The following is an 18,638-nucleotide window of genomic DNA, read 5'->3' on the forward strand; positions in this document are numbered from 1 at the left end:
TGAGCCCGAGTGGACCATGTTCCGTGCCTCTATTATTGAGGCGGCCAATCTGAGTTGTGGCCGTAAGGTGGTTGGTGCCTGTCGTGGCGGCAACCCCCGTACTCGCTGGTGGACACCAGCATTAAGGGATGCCGTCAAGCTGAAGAAGGAGTCCTATCGAGCCTTTATGGCCTGTGGGACCCCAGAGGCAGCTGACGGGTATCGACTGGCCAAGCGGAACACAGCTTCGGTGGTCGCCGAGGCAAAAACCGGAGCGTGGGAAGAGTTTGGTGAGGCCATGGAAGCCGACTTCCGGACGACTTCGAGGAAATTCTGGTCCACCATCCGACGTCTCAGGAGGGGGAAGTAGTGCATCATTAACACTGTGTACAGTGGGGATGGGGCGCTGCTGACTTCGACTCGGGACGTTGTGAACCGGTGGGCAGTGTATTTCGAAGACCTCCTCAACTCCACCAACACGTCTTCCTTGGAGGAAGCAGAGCTTGGGGACTCTGAGGTGGGCTCTCCTATCTCTGTGGCTTAAGTCACCGATGTGGTTAAAAAGCTCCTCGGTGGCAAGGCGCCAGGGGTGGATGAGATCCGCCCGGAGTTCCTCAAGGCTCTGGATGTTGTGGGGCTGTCCTGGTTGACACGCCTCTGCAACATCGCGTGGTCAACAGGGAGAGTGCCTCTGGATTGGCAGACCGGGGTGGTAGTCCCTCTTTTTAAAAAGGGGCCCGGAGGCGCCAGAGGTGGATGAGATCCACCCGGAGTTCCTCAAGGCTCTGGATGTTGTGGGGCTGTCCTGGTTGACACGCCTCTCCAACATCGCGTGGTCAACACGGAGAGTGCCTCTGGATTGGCAGACCGGGGTGCTAGTCCCTCTTTTTAAAAAGGGGGACCGGAGGGTGTGTTCCAACTACAGAGGGATCGCACTCCTCAGCCTCCCTGGTAAGGTCTATTCAGGGGTGCTAGAGAGGAGGGTCCGTCAGGAAGTCGAGCCTCAGATTGAGGAGGAGCAGTGTGGTTTTCGTCCTGGCTGTGGAACTGCGGACCAGCTCTACACCCTTAGCAGGGTCCTCGAGGGTATGTGGGAATTCGCCCAACCAGTCTACATGTGTTTTGTGGACTTGGAGAAGGCGTTTGACCGTGTCCCTCGAGGAGTTCTGTGGGGGGTGCTTCGAGGGTATGGGGTACCGAACCCCCTGATACGGGCTGTTCGGTCACTATACCACCGATGTCAGAGTTTGGTTCGCATTGCCGGCAGTAAGTCGGAATCGTTTCCAGTGGGGTTAGGAGTCCGCCAAGGCTGCCCTTTGTCGCCGATACTGTTCATAACCTTTATGGACAGAATTTCTAGGCGCAGCCGAAGCGTTGAGGGGGTCGGTTTTGGGGGCCTCAGCATGGCATCCCTGCTTTTTGCAGATGATGTGGTGCTGTTGGCCCCTTCAAACAGGGCTCTCCAACTCTCACTGGAGCGTTTCGCAGCCGAGTGTGAAGCGGTTGGGATGAAGATCAGCACCTCAAAATCTGAAACAATGGTCCTCAGTCGGAAAAGGGTGGCCCCCTCCGGGTCGGGGAGGAGATCTTGCCCCAAGTGGAGGAGTTCAAGTATCTTGGGGTCTTGTTCACAAGTGGGGGCAGGAGGGAGCGGGAGATCGACAGGCGGATCGGTGCAGCGTCTGCTGTGATGTGGACATTGTATCGGTCTGTCGTGGTGAAGAAGGAGCTGAGCCAAAGGGCGAAGCTCTCAATTTACCGGTCGATCTACGTTTCAACCCTCATCTATGGTCACGAGCTATGGGTCGTGACCGAAAGAACGAGATCCCGGTTACAAGCGGCCGAAATGAGTTTTCTCCGCAGGGTGTCCGGGCTCTCCCTTAGAGATAAGGTGAGAAGCTCGGTCATCCAGGAGGGGCTCAGAGTCGAGCCGCTTTCTCCTCCACATCGAGAGGAGCTAGATGAGGTGGCTTGGGCATCTGATTCGGATGCCTCCTGAGCGCCTCCCCGGTGAGGTGTCCCACCGGGAGGAGACCCCGACGAAGACCCAGGACACGCTGGAGAGACTATGTCACCCAGCTTGCCTGAGAACGACTCGGGATCCCCTGGGAGAGCTGGAAGAAGTAGCTAGGGAGAGGGAAGTCTGGGCTTCCCTGCTAAAGCTGTTGCCCCGGCGACCCGGCCCCGGATAAGCGGTAGATGATGGATGGATAAATACATACATATGTTCATACAAATCAGCACTGAATTACCCTGAGTGATACATTTCCTGGACTTAGAGTGAAAAATAAGACCAACTGCAGAGCAAAAAAACAACTAGAAAAAAAAAAAAACAACAACAACAACATTAAATATTTTGGCAAAGTCCTGCGTGGTACCAGGATTCAAAACCCAATGCTGTACTCTTTAATTTCAAAGTTAGCTGCTGTTCGGTATTAACCAGCCGCCACTGATTCCATTAATTGTTTTTTAGTCCATATTTTCATTATGATTAAGTAACATTTTTTTGGAAATGCACTTTCTTTCTTCTTCCCATTTGCACAGTAAACTGGCTCGCAAGTGGAACCGCTGGTTACGCCGTAAATGCCGGGCGTACATTAAATCCAAACTTTTCTACTGGTGGGTGATTATGCTGGTCTTCTTCAATACGCTAGCTATTGCAACAGAACACCACAAGCAGTCTGAAAGGCTCTCAAACTGGCAAGGTCAGACCACTCCTTCCCTGACTTTTCTGCATGGATAGAGTTGGCCAATGAAACACATACTTACTCATCATTCATTGTGCAGCAGACAATAAGTCGACTTGTGAACAGCATGAGACAACGTTGTAATTGATGCTCAAGGGCACATGACAAATTATTGAGATATTGAATTTTTTTTTGTGGTGTACCCACCAGTGTTGTTCACTTTAGTTTAAATGAATTGTTTGATGTTGGGAAATCACCAGTGCATCCTACTACTTAAACGTCCGACTTTCATGATATCACTGTAGCGTGAACGTTTGATATTTTCTATAAATTTCAACTGAAAGCCAAACATCCCAAACTTTTGGTGAGTAGTGTGCATACTGTAGGCTTCAGTCAGAAATTAATTTGTCCCTTCAACTACTAAATCTGACTCCATCTATCGTGAATGTTATTTTTGTCCTTTTCTGGTGTGTTAGAAGCTATTGCATCTTGATGGAAAAAAGAAAAAGCCCTTTTTAAATGTATTTATTTATTTTTACTTTTGTATTTTTTCATCATAACTTTAATCAATCAGTCAGCAATTGCCTATTGAGATCCATCAAATTTATTTACGACATTATTCTATGGTAAATTGTGCTGTGTTCATTTGATATTTATTTTTTCAATGCATTGTATATTGATTTTTTATGAGTGTAAAACAATAAGACGGCAATGTGATTCACTTCATAATATGAAGTTTTCATTGTTTATAACAGGATTATTTAAACCATGAATTACAAAAATGCATTATTCGAAATCTAGGTGAATAACTCTTAATCCTTGCATTGTATTTTTCCCCCCCTTTGGACACTACTCAATACTGTGGCCTGAAACGACATCCACAATGAACAGACACTGCCAATAATCTACTGCTGTTCATGTTTTCCCTGGAGATGTTTATGAAGATGTACGCTCTTGGCTTGTCTTCGTACTTCATGTCACTCTTCAATCGTTTTGACTGCTTCGTGGTGTCCACTGGCATTATGGAACTCATCCTTGTACAAATGAACATTATGTCGGTCATGGGCATCTCAGTGCTGCGCTGCATACGCCTGCTGCGCTTGCTCAAAGTCACCAGGTAAATTTTGTGCTTTACTTTGCAACAGAGTCTTTTTCATGACTAGAACACATCAAAATACAAGAATCAGATGTTCAACTTTAGTTGATAGAGTACTGTATCTTCATGAGGGTCGCAGGCGTGCTGGAGCTTATCCCAGCTGTCTTTGGGCAGGAAGCAGGGTACACCCCGAACTGATTGCCAGCCAATACACATAGACACTCAACCATTCACGTTCACAATCACTCTTAGGGACAATTTAGAGTATTCCATTAACCTGCCATGCATGTGTTTGGAATGTGGGAAGAAGTTGACAATAAAGTGACTTGACTTGACTTGAATCCAGAGTACCCAGAGAAAACCCACTCAGGGACAGCGAGAACATGCAAACAGCACAGAGTCGGCAGAATCGAACCCTGCACCTTTCCTGGCTGATTGTGTGCCTATGACGTCTTACCATGCCATCTGCATTCATGATGATGTGCATGTTCTCCCTGACCTTGCATGGGTTCTCTTTGGCAGCTCTGACTTACAAAAACTATAAAAAAACATTTGTTAGTTTAAATGAAATGCACCATAGAAAATGGAAGTCATTTATCTGAAAATTACTCTCTCTTAACCAAATACAATTAATGGTCTAGTAAGTGACTGTTTCGACCTGAATTATTATATTGTTGATCTGCTCTTGTTTGCTTTAGATACTGGACCTCTCTCAGTAATCTGGTGGCTTCCCTCTTGAACTCAGTCCGTTCCATTGCCTGCTTGCTGCTGCTGCTCTTCCTCTTTATTGTTATCTTTTCACTGCTGGGTATGCAGGTGTTTGGAGGAAAGTTCAACTTTTCCAACCAACCGAAACCGCGCAGCACTTTTGATAGCTTCCCTCAAGCCCTGATAACCGTTTTCCAGGTACACAAAGAATACATTACTTTTTTTGCTTTTTTAATGCTTTACAAGTGGTTCTGGAGCATTTCTATAAAACACAAGTACCGGTACACAAAGGACATCTTATTTATTATATGAAAAGTATTTAACACTGGCGGTGGAAAAATAGCCACTGGCTATTAAGCGTACCAATTGACCATATCGTTCAGTGTTGTGTCCAAGGACCGGCAACCCGAGGCCAAGCCCAAGGACTTGACTCCGAGGCCAAGGCCAAGGCCAAGGACAAGGACTTGGAAAATTTTCCGGGGCAAGGCCAAGGCCAAGGACTTGAGAAATGTTCCGAGGCCAAGGCCAAGGACTAAGGACTTGCCTCCGAGGCCGAGGACTGATTTTGAAACTGAGGCCTAGCCGAGGACATGTATAAAACAATGCTATCATACCACTTGGCAGGTCTCCTAACCCTAACCCTTTGCACTCCCTAACGCTTGAATGAAGTGTTTTTATTCAAACAGTAAAACAGTCAGGGTACGTGTTATTTATACTGAGAAAAAAATAAAATCATATGGTATACATTTATGAATTAATGTTTTAGTGCAGTAGTTTCTTAATATGAAGTAAATCAACACTCAACAGGCATGACATGGCACGGAACACAAGTTGAGAAATGACTTTGCATAGAAGTCAGTCACTGACTGCAGAAAAAGCGGTAATCTCGCAGTGATAATTTTACAGTTTTCCGGCAGCGATTCCCAGGGACTCGCTGATCAGAAAAGTACTTGTGCCATTATGGATTGAGAGAGTCCCAAATTTCGAATTCTGAAAGGGTCTACTTATTCAATTGCATATGATAATAACAAAAACAACAACATACATACAATGATAAACAAATGCTGCAAAAAATTAAATAATTCAGCAGCAGGCCTGAGGATTTCGGAAATTCATGGTAACCGTTTTTCGGTTCCGTCGGATTACCCAATGGGAAACCACAATTACAAATGTTGAGTTCCGTAAATGTTCATCACTGATATTGATAATCAAGAATTCCGAAACTCAAAAGTATAATGTTTCAAGGGTCAATGTTTGAAAACGATGCATTAACTATGAACATTACATGAGCAGCTGTGCACTCCAGGTTTAGTCCCAAAAAAATAAAATAAATGGATCAAAAACTGGTGTACTTATGTGGCATCATCAGAGTATTTTTTTCCAATCTCACACTGCAAAGATTAATTTACTGGTAATCATTAATACAGTACAAGTACAAGTATTGATGTGGTTTGACATCCTCTTCCCAAGACGATGCATGTGTAATCTACGATCAATTTGACGAAAGAATTTAACACAAGTTATCATGAGTTCTACCAACAGTTAACATTAGCATTACTACACCTTGTGACGAAGGTTTTATACATAAAGTTACCATGCTACAACCAGTAAATTATAGAATAACCAATATTTTTCACAGCGATTAGCCTACAAATCTAATGACCAATTTGCCTCGTAATCGTGCCTCGCGTCGTATTTCGCTCTCGCGTTCTGTTGCATACGTCACGGGTGAGTTTAGTGATACGCCCTTTGGACGATTCATACGAAAAGTCAGACTAGCATTCCCATTTCTTAAATATCATCATTAGTAGACCTTGGTGAGTTTTTTTCGCCGCCATCCAAATTTTCATCCGCGCGATTCCTCAGTTTGCGAACTAAAATGACAACCCGCATGCGCACATAACGTCATCTGTTGTGTCCCCTCCCAACACCCCCAACACTGAAAACAAAACAAAACGAAAGTAATTTAGAAGAAACACACTCACAATAATAACAATAATAATAATAATACATCACATTTGTAAGCGCCTTTCACAACACTCAAGGACACTGTACAGCCAAGACCAATAGTAAAACACAGATAAAATAATAAATAAAGAAAGAAAGATTTAAGGCGGGTAGGCAAGTCTGAATAGGTGGGTTTTGAGCTGGGTTTTGAATAAGGAAAAAGAGTCAATATTACGAATGTTGGGAGGAAGTGAGTTCCAGAGTTTGGGGGCAGAGCGACTGAAGGCTCTGCACCCCATTGTACTGAGACGGACAGAGGGTAGAAAAAGGTGGAGGGAGGATGAGGACCTGAGTGAGCGAGAGGGAATGGAGATTTGAAGAAGATCTGACAGATAGGGGGGCGCAAGGTTATGGATGGCTTTGAATGTATAGAGAGGTATTTTGAAGTTGATTCTAAGTTTGACAGGAAGCCAGTGGAGCTGTCGGAGGATGGGGGTGATATGATGGAAGGAGGGGGTTCTCGTGATGATCCGGGCTGCTGAATTATGAACAAGTTGAAGTTTATGGAGGAATTTTTGATGGACACCGAAGAGGAGTGAGTTGCAGTAGTCAATACGGGAAGTGACGAGACTGTGAACAAGGATAGCGGTGGTGTGCGGAGTGAGTGAGGGACGGAGGCGGTTTATATTGCGAAGGTGGAAATGAGCGGACCGGGTAATGTTATTGATGTGGGAGTGAAAGGATAGTGAACTGTCAAGGATGACACCCAGACTTCACCTGGGGGGAAGGAGATATAGTGGCATTATCAATTGTGAGGGAGAAACTGTCGGCTTTGTTTAGAGTGGATTTGGTACCGAGGAGTTCAGTTTTATTGCTGTTTAGCTTGAGGAAATTGTAGGTGAACCAAGATTTGATTTCTGAGAGACAGTGAGAGAGGGACGAGGGTGGGAGAGAAGCGTCAGGTTTGCTGGAGAGATAGAGCTGGGTGTCATCCGCAAAGCAGTGAAAGTGTAAGCCAAATTTGCGGAAAATGTTTCAGAGTGGAAGGAGGTAGACAATGAAGAGGAGCGGACCGAGAACAGAACCCTGGGGAACACCAGAAGAAACGGGGAGGGATTGTGAAGTAAAAGAATCAAGTTGAATGAACTGAGAGCGGCCAGTGAGATAAGAGTGGAATCAATGTAGAGGGGTGTTGGTGATGCCTATGGTAGAGAGTCTATTGAGGAGGATGGGGTGAGAGATTGTGTCGAAGGCTGCACTCAGGTCAAGGAGGATGAGGATGGAGATAAGGCCAGAGTCTGCTGCCATGAGAAGATCGTTTGTGATTTTTATGAGGGCTGTTTCAGTACTGTGACGGGGACGGAAGCCGGACTGGAATTGTTCATAAAGACTATTGTTGGTGAGGTGGGAGTGGAGCTGAGAGGCGACAGTTTTCTCAAGAATTTTCGAGATGAAGGGAAGATGGGAAATGGGGCGTAGGTTATTGAAGTCATTGGGATCTGAACCAGGTTTTTTCAGGATTGGGGTGACAGCTGGAGTTTTGAAGAGCACAGGAACAATTCCAGTCGACAGAGAGGAATGGATAATGGCTGAGATGAAGGGAAGCAGAGAGGGTAGGCAGGATTTGACCAGAACTGTGGGGAGGGGATCGAGCTGACAGGAGGAAGTCTTGGATTTAATGATGAGGTCTGAAATTAATGAGAGATGGGGGAGTTCAAAAGAAGAGAACAGTTTGCAAGGAGTGAGAGGGTCAGATGAGGGGAAAGGTACAGAGGAGCCCAGATGCTGGTGGATTCTGTTGATTTTTTCATTGAAAAAGAGGAGAAGTGCGTTGCAGTTGTCACGAGAGTAAAAGTGAGGTGGTAGGGAGTCAGGAGGTTGAGTGATTCTGTTCCAAAGGGAAAAGAGAGTCTTAGTATTTCCAGCATTGGAGCAGATGAGTCCGGAGTAGTAATGTGATTTTGCTTGAGAGATGGAATCCTTGTAGAGGGATAGTTGAGCTGCATAGATGTCCTTGTGAGCAGTGAGGCCGGTTTTCCTATAAAGTCTCTCAAGCTGCCGGGTTTGGGATTTCAAGGAACGTAGATGAGGGGTGAACCAAGGGGCAGACCGAGTAAAAAGGACAGGGCGGGACTTGACAGGGGCGAGCGTATTGAGGATGCTGGTGAGACCAGAGTTATATTGGAAAACCAAGTCAACAGGAGAGGAGTCAATGTCCGGAGTCAGGGTGGTCAGCCATGCAGTGAGAGAGTCAATGTTAATGTCTTTAATATTACGGTAGACAATGGTCCGGGGTGATTTGGCAGTTGATTTCATCATTATATTTAATGTTTAGAATTTATCATTTTAACTCTGATTGATGTAGGTTGTTTGTACTATTTTTTTGAATTTGTTTTTGAAATCAGCCTGCGATTTACTCATTTTTAGGTCCGTTTCGAGATTATTCCACAGATTAACACCTTTGCTAGATACACTTCTTTGCTTGATGTTTCTTCTTGTTTTGAGTTTTTTGAATAAGTTGGTACCTCTTAATTCATAGTTGCTTTCTCGAATTTCAAAAAACTTCTGAATGTTTTGGCAGAGCAGGTTATTGTGTGCTTTGTACATCAATTGGGCGATTTTAAAGTCAACCAGGTCATAAAATTTCATTGTATTTAATTTGATAAATAGTGGATTTGTGGGTTCCGTATATTTTGATCTATTAACAATTCGAATTGCCTTTTTTTTGTAGTTTGAGAATAGGGAGTGTGTTTGTTTTGCAGGCAGTTCCCCATATTTCCACACAGTAGGTCATGTATGGTAATAATAATGAAGTGTATAATGCGTAAAAAGATCTCTTATTTAGCACTTCCTTGGTTTTGTATAGGATCCCTACGGTCTTGGCTATTTTTCTTTTTACGTTATCGATATGTGGTTTCCAACATAGTTTTGAGTCTATTACTAATCCGAGAAACTTGGTTTCATACGCTCTTTCTATTTCAATTGAGTTTACCATAATTTTAGCTTGGTGTTTGATTGGTCTTGTGCCAAAAACAATTGACTTCGATTTTTTCACGTTAAGTGACAATTTATTTCTGTCGAACCAGTTTTTTAATTTGTTTAATTCGTTTTCTACGGTTGTCAGGAGCTGTTTCAGATTTATTCCAGAACAGTAGAAAGTTGTATCATCAGCAAATAGGACACATTAAAATAGTTTTGAGACCTTGCAGATATCATTTATATATAAGATGAATAGTTTTGGACCAGGCACTGACCCCTGAGGAACTCCGTGAGTGATTTTCAGTTGATTCGTTTTTTTATTGTTGAGTTGCACGTACTGATATCTGTTTTCTAAATAACTTTTTATCCATTTATAAGCTACACCTCTAATGCCATATCTTTCTAGTTTTTTCAATAATATACTGTGATCTATTGTGTCAAAAGCTTTTTTTAAGAAGAAGAAGAAGAAAACCTTTATTAGTCTCACAATGGAGAAATTCCCAATTCACAGCAGCAAAGTTATGAAAGTAAGAAGTAGAACAACAAAATATAGGAGCTGCTGGAAAGGCAGCCACTCTCGCGGCGCCATTTTGAAGTCAAAATAACAGAAATAACACAAGACAACACATAGGACACAGACAGTCGTTCAATCTTCACCAATTTTCTGCATACACTTTGTTGTCTGAAGCAGTTCTAGATGAAAGAGGAGAGGATCAAAGTGTCCTTTCTCCAGTGGATCAGAGACGTCATGCTGAAAATGTGCACACGTCTGCTACAAGCTAAGTTTTGAAAGCAAACACAAAGCTGTAGCATCCATTGACAAAAAGAAAAATTTTTTAGATCTAGGAAAACCCCAACAGTAAATTCTTTGTTGTCTATATTAGTGGCTATTGCTTCCACAAACTCCATAACTGCCATTGAGGTGGTCCGTTTTTCCCTGAAGCCATATTGATTCTCACTTAACAGCGCATGCTTTTGTATAAAACTATCAAGTCTGCGAGAAAATAGTTTTTCTAATATTTTTGAAAATTGTGGTAGTAGTTATATTGGTCTATAATTTGTAAACAGATGTTTTTCTCCACTTTTATAGATTGGAATAAATTTAGCAATTTTCATTTTTGATGGAAAGATACCAGCATTGAATGACAGGTTGCATATGTGCGTGAAAGGTCGCACTACATATTCTATAATCTGCTTGATTATTGTCATATCAATATTAAAACAATCAGTTGACTTTTTATTTTTAAAAGTTTTTATAATATTTGATACTTCTTCTTGTTTTACAGCAGTAAGGAACATCGTGGAGGAGTTTTTTTCTACGTATCTATCGATTTCAAACAGGTTTGTTGGATCAGGAATTTGTTTTGCTAGGTTACTGCCGATGTTGACAAAATACTCATTAAATTCAGTTGCTATTTCTGCAGTTTTTTCCAAAATAGTATTTTTGCCTTTGATAAAATACTCTGGATAATCCATTTTTTAGGACTATTTCTGATTACTTGATTCTCCGGGTGCTCCGGTTTCCTCCCACATTCCAAAAATTTGCATGGCAGGCTGATTGAACACTCTAAATTGTCCCTAGGTATGAGTGTGAGTGCGAATGGTTGTTCGTCTCTGTGTGCCCTGCGATTGGCTGGCAACCGATTCAGGGTGTCCCCCGCCTACTGCCCGGAGACAGCTGGGATAGGCTCCAGCACCCCCCCCCCGCGACCCTAGTGAGGATCAAGCGGTTAGGAAGATGAATGAATGAATGATTAAGTATTTTCCATATTTCTTGTGTGTTACCTTTATTCTGCTCTAATAGTGCATGATTTTACTGGTTATTATAATATTTACTAGTTTATTTTTATAGGTCTTATATTTTTTTCTGCTTCTTCAGTTCTGAATTTTAAAAACAATTTATATAAATTGTTTTTCTTTTTACATGCGTTTTCTATGCCTTTCGTTATCCATGGCTTACTTGGGTCTTTATACTTTTTGGAGACTTTAGTTAATGGAAAATGTTTATCACATAAGGAGATTATGGTAGACTGAAATACTTCAAATGCTGTATTTGGGTCTTCGTTTGAGTAGACCTTGGTCCAGTTTTGTTTTTCTAGGTCTTGCTTAAAGGCATCGATGGAACGTTGGGTTCTTAGTCTTATTTCTGTTATACGAGTTGTTGATTTAGCTTTTCTATCGAAATAATTATGAAAAACTGCAAAAACAGGCAGGTTGTCACTTATGTCATTATGAGAAGTCCACTTTCCATTTTATGATCAATCTTATTTATAAATATGTTATCTATTAATGTGGCCATGTCAACTGTTATTCTGCTACGTTTCAGGATTACTAGGAAAAAGCTGTTGCTGTACATAGTATTTATGAAGTCAGTTGTTTTTTTGTGTCTATTTGGGTTTAATAAGTCAATGTTAAAGTCACCACATATTATTCGTGTTTTCTTATCATTTTAGTAACTGAACATATCTGTTAGTTTTTTATTGAATGTGTCAATACATGTTCCTGGTGTCCTATAGATGTAACTTATGATGATATTTGATGCCTTTTTATTGTGTATTTCAATGGTTAGACATTCCATTAGGTTTTCTATTGTGTTTGTCAATCTCTCGATTTTACTGCATTTAAGTGCTTTGTCTACATATATTGAAACCCCCCTCCTTTTTTGTTTTCTCTATTAGTTGCAAACATTTCATAACCTTCTATTTCCATTTCAGTTGTTTTATCTTCATCAAGCCAAGTTTCTGATATGGCAATTATTTTAAATTTATTGAATTTAGTCAGGTATTCTTTAATTTTTGTGAAGTTTTTATAGAGACTTCTACTGTTTAAGTGTATTACCGAAAGTGCATTTTCCAATTTTATATTAGTGTTGAATTGTTCATTCAGGTAATAGTCAGAGTTTGTTACCCTTTGTTTGTTGTTGAAGAAGTTATTGTCTGGGTCCAAATTGTTTTCGGGATCGAATGGCTTATAGTCAATATCTTCAAAGGGTTGGAAGTTCATGTTTTTGGGATGTGAATTTCCCGCTCCCACACGGTCGTCGATGGCTCCCTCACGGCCGTCGTTGGTTCCCTCGCTGTCATCGCTTGCTCTATCGCCGTCATCACTGGGTCCCTCGTGGTCACTGGCTCCCTTGCGGTCGTCGCCGACTCCCTCACGCGCGCTGGCTGGTTGTCTCCCGGCTGCCTCAGGCTCGCCGTCTCCCGGCTCCCTCGCGGTCACTGGCTCCCCTGCAGTCGTCGCTGGTTTCCTCTCGGTTGTCTCTGGCTCCCTTGCGGTCGTCGTTGGCTCCCTCACGGTGGTCGAAGGCTGGTTGTCTCCAGGCCTCCTCACGGTCGCTGGCTTCCCTGCAGTTGTCGCTGGCTTCCTCGCGGTCATCACTGGCTCCCTCACGGTCGGTCGTCGCTGGCTGCCTCGCGGTCGGTCGGTCTTGAAAAAGTTATTGTCCGGGTCCAAGTTGTTCTCAGGGTCAAACGTCTTGTGGTCAGTAGGGTTGGAAGTCATCAAAGGGTTGGAAGGGTCATCAAAGGATTCGAAGTCCATGTTTTTTGGTATGTGAATTTCCTGCTTCAGTAGGGTCAGAGTTTTTATTGTCGGGTGGTGAAAAATTCTCAGTATGCTGCTTGATGGTGTTGAACTCGAGCCTGTTGTGTTGGAGTACTGGTGCGGGGGTGGACAATAAGTTTGTTATGTCTTAAGTAGGCAGTTTCCCCTCTGTCACGTGCAGCTTTTAATTTTGGGAGGAGCTCTTTTCTTTTTTGTCGTACGGCATCTGTAAAGTCTTCGTTGATGTAGATGTTGGAGCCTTTTAAGTATTTTGCTTTTTGTAGGATCCTTGATCTCTCCTTGTATCTTAGAAATTTCACCACAACTGGCCTTGGTCGAGGTCTTCCAGGGTCTTGTCTTCCTGTGCGGTGAGCTCTCTCCACCTCATTTTGCCCCTGTATCAGCAGTTTCTCCTTAAGGATTTTTTGAACTTTTTCTTCTGTTTCAGTCCACGTTTCTCCCGGTTTTTCCTCAATTCCATCAATTACTAAGTTGTTTCTTCTTGACTGTCCTTCCAAGTAGTCCACCTTGTCCGTTAATACAAGCATGCCGTCACATACTTTGTAGAATTCCGTTTGCATGTCTTTGGAATGGCCAGTTTGACAGATTAGATTTTTTTTTATGTCGTCTACCTCTTTTTGGGTAAAGTTGATGCTGGTTTTTATTTCTTGGACTTCCCTGGTAAAAGTGTCAAGTTGGGAGTTTGTTGAGTCTATTAACATCTTGACAAATCCTTTGAAATTTTCCTGTCGTTGTTGCAAGAGCGCCGTAAAGTTATTTTTGTTGCTGGAGTAATTCATTTACTTCAGTGAGGGTCAGGGAATCCTCTTCCTGCTTTGTGTCTTGCTTCTGTTTGGGTGGCATTTTGTCGGGTCTCATTGCTAGACGGTTGTATGCTAGTTTGTGACGTGTCCAGTAGGCTTGCTGCTGGGTGTTTCTAACGTGGCAAGTGGGTTTACCGGCTCCCTCACGCTCGCTGGCGTTTGGTTGGTTGGTCTCTGGTCGTGAGTTCCAGCTGCGTAGCGACTTTTCGCAGTTAGCTTCCGTGCTAACGTCCGCGGTTAGCTTCCGTGCTAATGAGCTGGCGTTTCGACATTATTGACTCCAGCTGTAACGCAAATTACTTGGTTCAAACAAACATTCCAGTGCGACCGCACAAACGTGACGACTGTGCAAAAATAACTAAATAAAAGACACCACTGTTACAGAAAGGCTTTACACGCTATTTAAACTGCCGATCGCGAACGCAACAAACCTTGATTGAAACTAACTGTGATCCCGCTCTTTACACGTTGCGCTATCACCTGTCCGTGGCAGACCTGCCCCTCTTAAAGCGACAGAGTTAATAAGATAAGAAAACCTTTATTAGTCTCGCAATGGAGAAATTCCCAATTCACAGCAGCAAAGTTATGATAGGAAGAAGTAGAGTATAGGAGCTGCTGGAAAGGCAGCCACTCTCGCTGCGCCATTTTGAAGTCAAAATAACAAAAAATAACACAACACAGCACTTAGGGCACAGGCAGTCGTGCAATCTTCACCACCTTTTTGCATACACTTGGTTGTCTGAAGCAGTTCTAGATGAAAGAGGAGAGGATCAAAGTGTCCTTTCACTAGTGGATCAGAGATGTCATGCTGAAAATGTGCACACGTCTGCTACAAGCTAAGTTTTGAAAGCAAGCGGGAAGCTGTAGCGTCCATTGACGAAAAGAGATGAGTTCACTTCTCCTGTCCCACGTAATCCGCTTCGTAATCCATCAATATGGGTTTCCTTCGATGGAATTTATTCGATTCCTTCGTGATTTTTGCGGTCTTTATGCAAGGGATTCGAGGCTCTCATCCCTCATTGTGTACGAGGATCGGCAATCCGAGGCCAAGGCCAAGGACTTGACTCCCAAGGCCAAGGACCAAGGACTTGACTACGAGGCCAAGGACCAAGGACCGCCCCTTTGTCCTCGAGCCGGTCCTCGAGGCCAAGGACCGGCTCGAGGAACACATCTCTGATATCGTTCAACAACAACAATCAGACGAGCAACTTCAAGACAAGAGTCACTTGTTAGATTTGTTTTAATAAACCAAATGCTGAAAAAAAAATTGGGTAATTAACCCAGTGTTTGAAGCAGAAAATTGCCTATTCTTCATCAGATGAGTTTGTTTGATGTACACATTGAATCATTTGGGTAAATAAGTCATTAAGAGGGCTCTACACTAACTTTTGCACTGGCAGGGTGCGACAGACGTTTTCAGCGTATGATGTATAGTCATCTAAGTTGGCATACCGTAGTGTCCGTTTTTCCAGTTGGGATTTCGTAGATTGATTGTGACTCAAGATATATTTGCAAAATATTTTGCGGTAACAAGAATTTAGTTTGCCACAAGCACCGGCTGATAAAACAGGTCTTTTTTTGTTTTTTGGATGAGGAAAATTTCAAACATTCGACAAAGTACTCGTTCAACAAAGTCCTAAATGGATTCAGATTATATGGCTTTTGATATCATTAAAAATCCAAATTTAAACATTTAAAAATGCTTAAGAACAATTGATCATGAAAACTTGAACAATAATTACACCCTACTTATATTTTCATATCATATAAGAATATCCAGCACGTTCCAAAAGTCTTAGGGCATCAAAAGATTTGGTCTTCATTATTTAAGCCTTTGGGGAGTGTATTGTCTTGGACAGATGTGCAGCTTTTTTCAATGTTGCTGACCTCCAAAATGGGAGTCAGACGTTTTCAGTGTATGATGTATAGTCATCTAAGTTGGCATACCGTAGTGTCCGTTTTTCCAGTTGGCATTTCGTAGATTGATTGTGACTCAAGATATATTTGCAAAATATTTTGCGGTAACAAGAATTTAGTTTGCCACAAGCACCGGCTGATAAAACAGGTCTTTTTTTGTTTTTTGGATGAGGAAAATTTCAAACATTCGACAAAGTACTCGTTCAACAAAGTCCTAAATGGATTCAGATTATATGGCTTTTGATAACATTAAAAATCCAAATTTAAACATTTAAAAATGCTTAAGAACAATTGATCATGAAAACTTGAACAATAATTACACCCTACTTATATTTTCATATCATATAAGAATATCCAGCACGTTCCAAAAGTCTTAGGGCATCAAAAGATTTGGTCTTCATTATTTAAGCCTTTGGGGAGTGTATTGTCTTGGACAGATGTGCAGCTTTTTTCAATGTTGCTGACCTCCAAAATGGGAGTCGTACGGGAGAGGGTGTCATTCTGAATGGGAGCAGGACAAAAACAGGAGTTGTTTTCACCTGAAGTAGGATGGGACAGGTTTATTTATTGCAAGTGGGATGGGACGGGATTGAAAATCCACTCCTGCGTCATCCTTTAATTCGCACCCCTAAACTTTCTTTCAGATTCTTACAGGAGAGGATTGGAATACTGTCATGTATGATGGAATAATGGCACATGGAGGACCCACTATGCCCGGAATTCTCGTCAGCATCTACTTCATCATCCTGTTTGTCTGTGGAAATTGTATCCTTTAAATTTTCCTGCATGCATATTTCCCAGTAATGAAATTTATGTTATATTCTTTGACGACAAAATTATTCAGTCATTCTTTTAAATGTCTTCCTGGCCATTGCAGTTGATAATTTGGCTGAGGCGGAGTCTTTAACTTTGGCACAGAAGGAGAAAGCAGAGGATAAGAAGCGAAAGAAAGCGCTCAGGTTAATTTTCCATCATGCGTTCCCATTCACTGCAAAATGTATGACAGAGATGGGCAATTTAAATGCTGGAGGGGGGCACAATTTTTCATTAGTGCAATTGGGGGACCATGTAGGACCACACACTTCCTAATTAGATCCATCAATCCATCTACCCATTCATTGAGTCGCTAATCTTCACAAAGGTCACAGGCATGCTGAAGCCTATCCCAGCAGTAGGCGGGACACATATTTAGTTTATTTATAATACATTTATAGTTTACATGACAATATACTGTATATTTGTCATATAAACAACTCACCGATCATGTTAATTTCCTGATTGATAGGGCCAACTTTCCCAGCAAGACTTCCGAGGAAAAAGCTAATCTTGCAAAGAAGTTAGCTGAGCAGAGAGCCAAGGGTGTTGAGGGCATCCCCACGACTGCTAAGGTAAGATATAGTTGTTGTTTTTTGTTTTGTTTTTTTGACCAAAATTTTAAATGAAAGTATTCAATCACATTCTCAACTTTCAGCTCAAAATTGACGAGTTTGAGTCAAATGTGAACGAAATTAAAGACCCCTTCCCTCCAGCTGATTTTCCTGGTAAACACATGGCGTCAATATTGCATTTTTCATTATTTCAAAAAAAAATGTTTGAGCAATACATGCTAATTCCTGTCTTCATGGTAATTAGGTGATGATGAAGAAGAGGACCCTGAGATCCCAGACAGCCCGAGACCTCGTCCAATGGCTGATCTTCAGTTAAAGGAAGAAGCGGTACCTATGCCAGAAGCCAGTTCATTTTTCATCTTTGGACCACAAAACAAGTATGCGACTGTTGATTGTTGTTGGGGGTGGGGGTGGGGGTGTTATTTGTGTTTTTTTTTTTCAGAAATGACAAAAGAAAATGATTATAGTTGTACTTTGACATGCAGAAGACATTCTTTTTCTACTGCCATTATTCTACATTGGTGCAGCGGCGGACTCAGAGAAGCAAAAGAATGTGTTACGTGTGAAGGCAAAAACAAGCTCAAGGGAAACAAATTAGAGTCATATTTTGTTTCCTGATTTGTGTTGAACACGGAAATGGGCGATGGCTGGTTCCCATTCAGTGGCGACAGCAACACTGTGAGTGAGAGAGAGAGAGAGAGAGAGAGAGAGAGAGAGAGAGAGAGAGAGAGAGAGAGAGAGAGAGAGAGAGAGAGAGAGAGAGAGAGAGAGAGAGAGAGAGAGAGAGAGAGAGAGAGAGAGAGAGAGAGAGAGAGAGAGAGAGGCTAATTATTAAGATTTTTTGGGAGTCGTGGCAAACTTTGGACACTTTATCATTCGATTACGATCACAATTCGAGGGCTACGATTTGATTATAAAACGATCATTTAAGCATCTTTAGTTTCTCTACATTGATGCACTTTTTCACAACACACTTTTCTTGTCTCCCTGAGTTAAGATTCACTTGCGATCTTTAAAAACACTATTTGTAATAAGAAACTAAATGAATTAATTTCCATTATATTTTATTAAAATGATGGAAATGCACGCAACCTGGAAAGTTGCAAAATGTGTGCAATGCTGTAAACAATAATCAATGGGGAAAAAAGCGGTCAAACCAGCATTACACCTGTTCATAACCTGAGATCATAACACATAACATAATGAAGGTGTGTGAAAAAAATTCAAACCAACTATATATTGGAGTTCTTATCACTGAATCGAGATTTGTGAATTTATATGATTCAGGATTTATGCCACTTTGTATTTTCAACTCAACTCAACTTTATTTATAGAGCACAAAGAAATTGATGCAAGTAAATGAGGAAATAGTCATAATGGTTAGTACATTTTGACTTCTATATTTAGTATCTTAAATATCAAAAACTATTGTCAAGTGGAGAGTGACCTAAGTGATGCTTTTCATCACAAGATGTGAATAAAAAATGTTGTAAATGCACCGTTAAACAAAATGTTGAATAATCAGTATTACAGTAAAAGGGTTGAGATGCTTCACATGTTAAATAAT

The 18,638-nt window shown here is 42.0% G+C and overlaps 1 protein-coding gene across 1 annotated transcript in view; it reads left to right on the forward strand.

The window, feature by feature from the left end:
* LOC127607190 (dihydropyridine-sensitive L-type skeletal muscle calcium channel subunit alpha-1-like) overlaps window positions 1-18,638 on the forward strand; it is an 81,498-nt gene that overhangs the window by 28,609 nt on the left and 34,251 nt on the right. The window contains exons 10-17 of the mRNA XM_052075339.1: window positions 2,524-2,684; window positions 3,558-3,783; window positions 4,461-4,668; window positions 16,328-16,448; window positions 16,528-16,642; window positions 16,969-17,071; window positions 17,155-17,224; window positions 17,316-17,448. Coding sequence (XP_051931299.1) covers window positions 2,524-2,684; window positions 3,558-3,783; window positions 4,461-4,668; window positions 16,328-16,448; window positions 16,528-16,642; window positions 16,969-17,071; window positions 17,155-17,224; window positions 17,316-17,448 — 1,137 coding nt within the window. The remainder of the gene's footprint in view (window positions 1-2,523; window positions 2,685-3,557; window positions 3,784-4,460; window positions 4,669-16,327; window positions 16,449-16,527; window positions 16,643-16,968; window positions 17,072-17,154; window positions 17,225-17,315; window positions 17,449-18,638) is intronic.

Source organism: Hippocampus zosterae, chromosome 9, assembly GCF_025434085.1.
Source record: "Hippocampus zosterae strain Florida chromosome 9, ASM2543408v3, whole genome shotgun sequence".
NCBI lineage: Eukaryota > Metazoa > Chordata > Actinopteri > Syngnathiformes > Syngnathidae > Hippocampus > Hippocampus zosterae.